General features: G+C 34.0%; 2 protein-coding genes across 4 annotated transcripts; one reads left to right on the top strand and one right to left on the bottom strand.

Moving 5' to 3' along the window:
* Positions 1 to 466: 466 nt before the first annotated feature.
* On the bottom strand, positions 467 to 8,895 carry LOC117605223 (cytochrome P450 6k1). Of its 3 annotated transcripts, XR_013064860.1 has the most exons (9): positions 8,282 to 8,694; positions 7,983 to 8,221; positions 7,668 to 7,901; positions 7,320 to 7,597; positions 6,983 to 7,172; positions 6,751 to 6,921; positions 6,025 to 6,572; positions 1,432 to 1,561; positions 467 to 905 (listed from the first exon to the last, which is right to left on the bottom strand). XR_013064860.1 is itself a non-coding variant. In XM_076693136.1 (6 exons), exons 1-6 carry the CDS (start codon positions 8,692 to 8,694, stop codon positions 6,764 to 6,766), a joined length of 1,512 nt encoding a protein of 503 aa, XP_076549251.1. In that variant the 5' UTR covers positions 8,695 to 8,895; the 3' UTR covers positions 6,582 to 6,763. The 3 variants fall into 3 exon arrangements, 1 of the variants encoding a protein (XP_076549251.1); XR_004581634.2 differs by lacking the exon at positions 6,025 to 6,572; XM_076693136.1 differs by lacking the exons at positions 467 to 905; positions 1,432 to 1,561; positions 6,025 to 6,572 and having other exon boundaries at positions 6,582 to 6,921; positions 8,282 to 8,895.
* Positions 905 to 8,611, top strand: mus101 (mutagen-sensitive 101). The gene is made up of 25 exons (XM_034326269.2): positions 905 to 1,144; positions 1,220 to 1,359; positions 1,441 to 1,573; positions 1,642 to 1,749; positions 1,813 to 2,019; positions 2,092 to 2,308; positions 2,386 to 2,520; positions 2,593 to 2,654; positions 2,726 to 2,895; positions 2,968 to 3,106; positions 3,162 to 3,297; positions 3,383 to 3,583; positions 3,656 to 3,837; positions 3,902 to 4,068; positions 4,136 to 4,341; positions 4,400 to 4,533; positions 4,612 to 4,842; positions 4,916 to 4,978; positions 5,049 to 5,227; positions 5,288 to 5,409; positions 5,473 to 5,537; positions 5,599 to 5,727; positions 5,787 to 5,987; positions 6,065 to 6,294; positions 6,362 to 8,611. Exons 1-25 carry the CDS (start codon positions 1,037 to 1,039, stop codon positions 6,582 to 6,584), a joined length of 3,888 nt encoding a protein of 1,295 aa, XP_034182160.2. The 5' UTR covers positions 905 to 1,036; the 3' UTR covers positions 6,585 to 8,611.
* Positions 8,896 to 10,061: the final 1,166 nt, after the last annotated feature.

Genomic DNA, 10,061 nt, shown 5'->3' with positions numbered 1-10,061 from the left:
AGTGTTTCATGGATGTATGGAATACTGGGATGTAAGGGTTGCAGAGATGTAAGGAATGCAGGGATGTAAGGGATACTGAGAAATAGATGATGCAGGATTGTAAGGAATGCAGGGATGTGAGGAATACAGAGATGTAAGTAATGCAGAGATATAAGCGATGCAGGGATATAAAGAAAGGAGGAATGTGAAGGATGCGGTGATGTAAGGGTGCAAATATGTAAGTGCAGGGATGTAAGTGTTACATGGATGTAAGGGATGCGAGGGTATAATTAATGCAGGGATATAAAAGATACGGGAATATAAGGGATGTCGGGATGTAAAGGATGGAGGGATATAAAGAATTAAGGGATGTAAAAGATACGGCGATGTAAGGAAGGCAGTAATGCAGTTTTACAAGGGGTGCAGAGATTGAAAGGAATCAGGGATGTAGAGGATGCGCACGAGAGTAATAAAATCGACACGTTCGTCCTCCTAAAGAGTTTATTCAAGAAGTTAAAAAAATAAATACAGCAAATTAAATGAACGCAGAAAGTAAAATAAGGGTATATGTATGTTTAGCAGGTAGATCTGCACCCCTCGGCGGTTGCTATAAGACTGATGATGTTTCACTTCGCTTTGATAACGGTGTCGCAGCCAGCTACCTTTGTTCGAATCAGTGGATAATCAGCGAGATCTTTCCAACGACGTATAAAGTAGAACCCTAGTAGTTCTTAAGTTAAAATTTTGCTTGCGCTTTATATATAAAAGATAAGATGTATTGGGCTTGGACGAAGTTTAACTGAAATGTGGTGAACGTGAAATTGGTAAAACAGGTACGATTGTCATACCAACTGTGCACTTGGGGTGTCTGGCACCCCCAAAATCATGTCCTCTGGAGAATAAATGCATGTCCAATCTTCTTTTATCTGTAATCATTGGTTGAAGTGAAGGCAGTATTATTTTGAAAGCCTACAAATCATTTTATTGTGTTGAAAATTATCGACTACTTTATGCAGTTTATATAAGAGACTTTTGGAGAAAAACATTTAATCAAAGCATGAATCAAGAAAGCCAAATTGACACAGATGTGAATCTTTATTTTATTGTACCAAGCAAATATGAATCTGAGAATGATTGTACTGAAGAAATGTGGCATGCATACAATGTTAGTAAGCAGTCATTAACATGAATGAAAATTTTGTTTAAGTATAAAAATGAAATACACGAATGATTCTTTTAGAAATGTTGCGAGCATGATTTGGAACCAAGATGGATAACTGACAAGAAATGCAGTAAAATGGAACCTGCTAAAAATGATGTTTTTGTAATGGAAGAATTTGAAGGGGACGCGTTTGATAAATTAAAAACATTCAAGTGTCCGTATGTAGAATCTTCTGTTAACAGGATATTTTCTATAATTAATTTTATTGTATGATATTAATCATAAGTTACCTTTGACAGTATAGTGGGACCAAGATGTTTATTAGTTTGTTTTATTAATGGAGAACCAATTCCAGAAGGAAATAATCCAGTATACACAACTGCTATGAGAGGTCTTTGCGTATGTGCTTCTGGTTTACCTCTGGAAGAAAAAGTACATTTTTAAAAATTGCTATTACTGAATCATTAATGTACAAGCATTTAAAAATCTTATGGTTACAGGAACACATAACAAAATTAGTAGAGTATATGGGAGGTATTTTTACAAAACAATTACGCAGTCGTGTTACGCATCTTGTAACAGGATCTGTCATGTCTGCTAAATATGAGGTAAGTAGAATTTATTCTATCACTAAAATCAGTATTATTGTAATACTTGCCCCTTTTCAACAGACTGCAATAGATATGCAGATACCAATAGTTACAAAAGAATGGGTTGAAGCAATTTGGAAAACAAATTTAAACGATTTTATTAAAGCAGATGATAGTATGTTTAATAAATACAAAGCACCTGTTTTTCTCAATCTAGTCGTCACTTCGACAAACCTTCCAAAACGTCAAAAAGAAGAAATTAAACATTTAATTAATGACAATGGAGGGGTATGATATATCTTATAGAATAATTTTATTTTTCAGTATTCTATTTTATTGCTTGCATCGTTATTTTTCTAGACATTTATGGGTCCCTTAGATGGTGCAAAAGTTAAAGTTGTATTAGCTCCTACAAATAGTCCAATAAGCGATAAACTTAAGTATGCAAAACAAGCAAACATTGCTTGTTTAACACCAGACTGGGTATATGAGAGTCTAAAAGTGGGCTATGCTTTGCCTTTTAAAGATTACTTGATTACATCATTAAAAGTATCTTCTACTCCTGAAAAATCAAACGGTAAAAATACTTTACTGATACTGTAATACCTAACTGTAGTTTGATAATTAATATTACTACTTTTTAAACTGTGACAGTGTACGAAAGTCTTAACTGTTCTGCTATAAGTACCATACCATGTGATTTACAAGTTAACGGTGTAGATGAGACTTTAACTACTACAATGAGTAGTGTTTCTACGGTGGAGCACTTTATTAATAATACTGCTAATGGTTAGTAATAAAGTATACAAGAAATGATTTATACTGTTAATACATTCGACTCTATATTTTTTGTTATTATAGTTTTGGATAGGCTTACTTTCAGCGAAGCAAAATCGGCTGGTCCGTTTTTAGATGGATGCAACGTACGTAAATTAAATACTTGTTAGTTCTCAATACTATGTAACTTTTTCCACCAATTTTATTCACTTTATAGATTTATCTTGCTGGATTTGCCGCTAATCAAAGGGACAAAATTAATAAAATATTGAATGTAGGTAGCGCAACACGTCTTGACGATATATCGGACGTTCTAACGCACGTTATTGTGGGAGACGAAAACAAAGCAAGCAGCGAATTAAAATTAATGAAGTCAAAAGGATTATGGTATGGTATTAAGTTAATATCTTGATTAGTTTTTTTATTTTTATATTTTAACACCGTGGTTATTTTATCTAGCCCCTACATATTAAATTTAGAATGGCTTGAGCAAAGCATTAAATTAAAACGACCTGCACCAGAAGAAAACTTTTTATTTGAAGCAATACATAGTGTAATGCAGAAAGCTCCAGAACCTCCGTCTCCATTAAGTAAAAAGGTAATTATAAAGAAATATCATGTAAGATGTATTTAATAAATGTATATTTTTATAGAACTTACAAATGTTGCAAAAACCAAGGAAGGTTTCTATACCAGCCTTCGATATAGATAGGAAACTATCGATGATAGAAAAAGAAAATGAGAAACAGACATCTGATATTCTCGAACACTATCTTCAAGATACAATTGGTAATGGTTTTTAATAATCGCCAGCATATTTTATGTACAAAGTAATTTCAACATAAATATAATTTTTTTATGATTTTCGATTTAGTTGTGGCAAATGAAAACACGCTGCAGGAGTTTCTAAAGCCACAAACGCCCATCACTGAAGAAACTAATAATAAAACTTTAGTTGATAATAATAAAAAGCAGGAGAAAAATGTCAAAGGATCATTCGCGCAAAGCAAGTTAGCAGACGATAGCTTGGTACCTATCAGTCAGGTGTCCACTTTAAATGACAAACTATTTGAAGGTAATTTAAAACACATATTTAACGCATGTGTAATAAGTAATTCAAATATAATAATCTATAGAAATTTTATAGGACTTACATTTGTGGTAATTGGTTTTAATGACGATGATAGTTACGTAGCCGAGACTATAATAGCAATGGGTGGACAAGTAGTTTCAAGTATGTTTTCCGGTATCCCAGATTATGGTGTTGTACCAAAATGTGGTGCAACTTTGAAACATACAGTGAATGAAATTGTCACTGATTTATTCATCGTAAGTTTCTTTCCCCATAAACCTCGATAATTTTAATGTATTCTATTGGTAATAATGTTTATAGGAAGACTGTGTAAATCAAGAACAAATAGTTGAAATCATGTACTATCACAGGCCATTGTCTATAAAGAAATATTTGAATCCATTATCAGGCTGTGTTATCACAATGAGCATGTATACCGGTGTAGAACGAACGTACCTTGCAACGTTAGCTACGGAATTGGATGCCATGTATTATTGTTTATTAACTAACGAATAATTGTAATAAATGCAAGTACTAAATCGTTATTGGTTTTAGGGTTCAGGATATATTCGTTCGTAAGACTAATATTGAAAAAAATACGTATGGAAGCACGCATTTAGTTTGTCCAACACCTGAAGGCAATAAATATAATGCAGCGGTGAAATGGAAATTACCAGCTGTAACTGCAGACTGGTTAAAATCTTGCGCGGCTCAGTCGAAACGAGTTGATGAAACTCCATTCCTTGTGGGGGAAACTATAGGTATGAGAAACTTAGTTACATCATTATTTGAATTACTTAAATGTCTTTCCTTATTAAGCTCCCGAAAGGCCAAATCAAACGGAGAATTTAAATACAAGTTTATCTAAAACCAGTTCGAGTCAAATGGGACCTCCAACCGAGCCAGCAATTAAAAATATTATTACCCCGAAACGTCATTTATCTCGTTTAGAGGTAAGTAACGATATGTTGTTTGGAAACGATTTATAATACCGATTTATAATGGTTATTGTTTTAAAAATTACATTGCAGAGTCAAGAGAGCGGTTCCGGCGACACACCGTTAATAAATAAAAGACTCAGTCTACTTATGAATAAAACTCCACAGTCGCCGTTTCACGTTTCTACACCAGAAACACCATATGGTCAAGTATTCAAGCCAGATCCTTCTCCAGATACTAGAAAAGGTTGGATCAAATGGGTTGACAACTTCCCGGATTTGAGAGTAGAAGAGCCACCTCTGAAGAAAAGAGCACTCAGCACTGTCTGTATTTTGTAAATTAATCATATATTCATTTTTAACACACGCATACATGTTAATACGACGAAATTTACAGCCTCTTTCAGAACTGAAGAAACAATTATGGCAAAAATTGAAGAAACAAAGTTGTAATTTGGAGGTAATACATTTGATTACGTGTACATACATGCTTATAACAACTGCAGGTTTTTAATCTTTAACTGTAACAGGATAGCACAGATGAAACATCATCTACTGCTAATGATCAATCATTAGCCGAAGCAGAGGAAACAGTAGAACCAGGAGAAACAGAAAATGATAGTTGTAAAGCAACTGATATTGCACCTATTAATAGGAAATTGGAATTTACCGACGAAAATAGTCCCCTAGAAAATAATGCAATTAATATGTAAGTTGATACGTAAGAATTTTTATATAAATTATACATGGATATAATTTTATATGATAGGCAAATTGCCCAGTTGGATCAGATACTACAACGAACATCGAGCACCCCTGAAAATAGGTATTCTCTTTCTGGTGAAAAAGCAAACGCGTACAATACAGAACCCTCTGATCCCATACAGAAATGTAAGTATATTCTATCATTATATTAATATTTAATTGTCTATTTAACGTATAATTTCTGTATAGTTATTGCAAAAGATTCTCAACCTGTTGATGCCATTGTGTGGGAGGATCCGAGTCATGCAAAACGAGTAAGTTAAACAAGTCTATTTTACCTTGAATAATAATAATTGATGTTAATATGAATTATAGTTGACAATGCGCGAAGAGGAGAATGAAGATGTTGATCAGAATGAGCCCGATGCAGATCAGACCGATGAAGAATCAGTGGAAGAGGTTGAGCCTCTGAAAAGGCCGAAATTCATGCTCTCAGGCATAAAGGTATGTTGATTGGTATTACATATATGTATAATGTTTTGTTAACATATTTACTTCAACAGGATAGAACGGCATATGAACAAGTAATAAAAGACTTGGGAGGTGATGTATCTTCGGATCCCACTTTTGATATTACAGCGACACATTTGCTTTGTATCAGACCATCAAGAAATGAAAAGATGTTGGGTAGTATAGCATCTGGGAAGTGGGTTCTTCATTGTATGTACCTACGAGATTCCGAACAGGAAGGGAAGTTTCTAGATGTTAGTATCATCAATTTATTATAGTTCAACTTCTTACCCGTAACATTATCTCCTTTATTTCACTGAATTATTATCAGGAAGAAAAGTATGAATGGGGCAATCCAGAAAGTAAAGATGTTATACCAGCTCCAAATGGAGAAATTGAAGAAACTATTGCAGCAGCTGCATACAGGTGGAGACTCAAATTGCTCAAAGAACCAAACGGGCCCTTTAATAATATGGTTGCATTACTGCTAGTCGCCGGAGATAAGTACGACCAATTCAAAAGATTAATCGAAGCTGGAGGGGGCAGAGTTGTTCAAGCAAGGTAATCATACTTAAGATTTTTCATTGGTTATTCGTTATTAAAATAATTCATGTGGTTTTTCTTTTAGACCACCTTATGACACAAGTCCAACGGGCAAGAAAATTACTCATTGCTTCGTAAATGTCAGACAAGTTAGTCAACCAATCGATTGGGCAATGTTAGCCAGCAAAGGTATCCTTTGTTTTATGCCACAATATTTGAGCGATTATCTTACTGCACGAACGCCATTGAATCCTCGAGAGTGTGTAATACCAGAGTTTAAAAAGTATTTAACATTACTGCCAAAATAAAATAATAATAAGTAACATTATTTTATTCTTTGTATGATAGTATTAAAAATTTATGTTTGTATATACAAAAAAGAAAATACATTTATTATTCTATTAAATTGTATTTATAACGTCTTAGATATATATTATCACGAACAAATGAATTATTTTTTTTTTAATCACTTACGATTGAGGACCTGTTAAAGTTTTGTCAATTTTAAGTTGAATTCGTCCACGGGTGACAAGAATACGTTACGGTTATCGATCTCACAATTACAAGTGGAGTCAAATGAAACTTCATAATCTTTAATTATTGTCAGTACACCTATCGCACTCTGTAACTGGCCGAGCCGTGTACCTGTAAACCATATTTTAATTAATAAAAACGATACGATTTTTCAATGAACAGCTTTTCTTACCAACGCAAACTCGTGGACCATCGCCAAAGGGTATATACGTGCACTGTGAAATTTCATCTTTATTCTCCTCGTTGTATCTATCAGGATTGAAAGTCAGAGGATCGCGATAGTATTTTGGATCACGTTGGAGACCGGTCAGAGTTATATAAACAGGCGTTCCTTTTTCTATAACTATATTACTTCCTGGTATCTAAAAATTGCGCAATGACGTATAGACCTTAATAGACAATAATAGCATCACATGTGTAAACATGATATGCTTGATAAGGAAAATTGACGCTGAAGATTTCCTTGTTCGATTACACAGGGAAAAAGCATTTCAGTGAAAAGATATTACCTTGTAATTTTTAATTGGAACTCGATCAAGGATCGGAGCTGGTGGATATAGTCTCAGAGTTTCTGAAATTACTTGATAAAGATATTTCATGCTCAGAACACCCTCATACGTCATTCCATGTTCTGCTAACTTCTCTAAAATTTCTGCTCTCGTTCGTTTCTGAATCTCCGGATGCTTTGCAAGTTCAGCAAGGGTGAAGCAAATAGTGGATACACTAGATTCACGAGCAGCAATGAAAAAAATAGCCGATTGGCTCACCAGTGCATCACCCGTAAATTCTATAAATATTTTACAAATAAACAAGATGATACAGTGGAATGAATATAGTGTCAACTATTTCTCACTGACTGAATTCTTCGTTGTCTTGTTTTTCATTCTTTAGTTCTACTAATAAATCAATCAAGTCTCCTCGTTTAACTTTGCTTAACTCTCTAGCATCCATGGAATCCCAAAATACTTTGCGGAAGTAATCAGTAGATGAGCCTAACATTTGAGCACCCACAAATGGTGCAACCGATGGGAAGAAGAACATTGTGGCAAATTGTATGCCTCGCTTGATGGAAAAATTTAGTCCTTCTTGAACTTTTAAAGAAAGAAGAAACGTAAGTATCAGATTATCTCAAAGAGGAATAAGTAAACTTGTAAATATTTTTACAAAGATACCTTTTTCAAAGAATTCTGTATTATCAGGATTAAAAGAATTCACTTGAACTCCAAAAGCAATATTTGATATGATATCAGTCGTATATCTTAAGGTAACATCTCTTAAAAGGATACTTTTTGTTTTTGTACCATTTGAAAACTGATCCTCTAAATATTTGCTCATTGATTCAGAATTTTCCACTACCAAATAGAAAAGTTTCTTTAGTTTTAAACTGGTGAATATAGGTGAAAGCTTGGTCCTGAAACAAGAAAGTATTCCTATCAATAAGAGATAGTTTTAATAATGATTTTAAACGCACCTGAGATGTTTCCATGGAGGGTTCTGAATGGTAAAGAGATTTGTGTTACCGATTTCATCGTGGAACGAGCGAGCAGAGAAATAACGATTTGGGAAAATATTAAAGTCCTTGATTAGAATCTGTTTAATCAGTTCCGGACTTTTCACTAACAGAAAGGGTTTATGAAAAATATAAAATCCCAGAACGACGTCCTTCTCTGAGGCTTGCTGATACAATTCACCGAACACATTTGCAAAACTTTTCTTCTGTAATGCAGCCTCTTTTACATTGCCGAAAAACCAGTGACCCGGTACAGAAGTCACCCCTCGTCTTTTCCAATAACTTCGTTTATATTTCACATAAAGAACGAGAATCGCTAAAAGAGCGACCACTGTAAAGCCAAAATTCAAAAGAAAGGAAGTTAACACTGCCATAGTTTAGAACTTTATGTTACTAGTTCCTATGTGTCACTGATATAAGTTCTGCTGGACATGTACAATTATATAACTATGATTGACAAATATTCTGTGTAATACTTATTCAGTGGAGATTAATCTCAAGTTACAGATATCTTGGTGATTGAATATTTTTACAGTATACTTATTTTCTTTTAAATAAAGAAACAAATCATTGCGTCAGATACATGACGCGCATTTCTCAAAAGATAAATTATATAAATTATACATGGTGTATCTAATGGTTTATCGAGTAAGTCAATAATTATCAGCACAACCAGTAATGACTTAGCAAATGGACGCAGCATAAAAGAAAAATATCATTTATCAGTACTATTAATGAATACATCAGAGAATGATAGTACACAATTAAATGAGAATAAAAATATCTGTCGATACAGTAATTGCTGACTAGAATGTACGGAAAGAAAACATTCTGTAAGAGTTTAATTAATGTCTATAGAATTAACTGCTCGTTAATGACTCCAGTAAGCCGAATATACAGACTATGCGTAAAACGCATAGATTCCTTACGAGTTTGTTTATTTTAGCGTCTATAATACACGAATTATACATATTTATATTTATATATATATTATTAGTACAATCTTACACAATTCGATAAAGAGCCTAGTATAAACATCGTATTATCGAACGAAATTTTAAATCCTACAGGTAACTATAGATACATATACAGTCGTAGATTCATGATTTTCTTTCTACTCATGTGTATCGACAAGTTAAGCGTATTTCTCGAGGCTAAATTTCTTTCTTATTAGTTCTTACAAAACCGAAGAAAAAATACGGTCTCAATGCGCGATGGAGCATCGTTAGAGATGTCTTTCATAAAATATTCGTTTCTCGTGAAGTAATACAGGGTATCCCGTAATTCCTGTAACTCCCGGAAATGGGGGGTTGGTGGGCTGATTCTGAACAACATTTTCCTTTACCAAAATGTCGTTTGAAGCTTCGTTTTTGAGTTATTAACGAAAAACACTGGCCAATCAGAGCGCGCCTTTAGCGCGGGCCGAAGCACGAGTGTGTTGGCTTTCGGCCACGTTCGGTCATGATCGTGAATAAACGCATTGACACAAACGCATTCATTATTCACGAATAACGAATAATTCCACGTTGTTCTTAACCCATTTGCTACCACGATCCCCAAATGGGGATTTGAATATATATATATTTTTTTTATCACATGCAATAGGATTATATTAAATAAAATGTTAAATAAAAATATCAAAAATAAAAATTTAGCAGTTATTCATACTTAAGCGCTTACCTTGATACCCACGCTGTGCTAATGCGATTGTTCACGACCACGACCGAGCGCGGCCGAAAGC

This window comes from Osmia lignaria, chromosome 3 (genome assembly GCF_051020975.1).
Source record: "Osmia lignaria lignaria isolate PbOS001 chromosome 3, iyOsmLign1, whole genome shotgun sequence".
Classification (NCBI taxonomy): Eukaryota; Metazoa; Arthropoda; class Insecta; order Hymenoptera; family Megachilidae; genus Osmia; species Osmia lignaria.
Note: the sequence above shows the minus strand (reverse complement) of the source record. Positions and strands in the feature narration are given on the sequence as shown.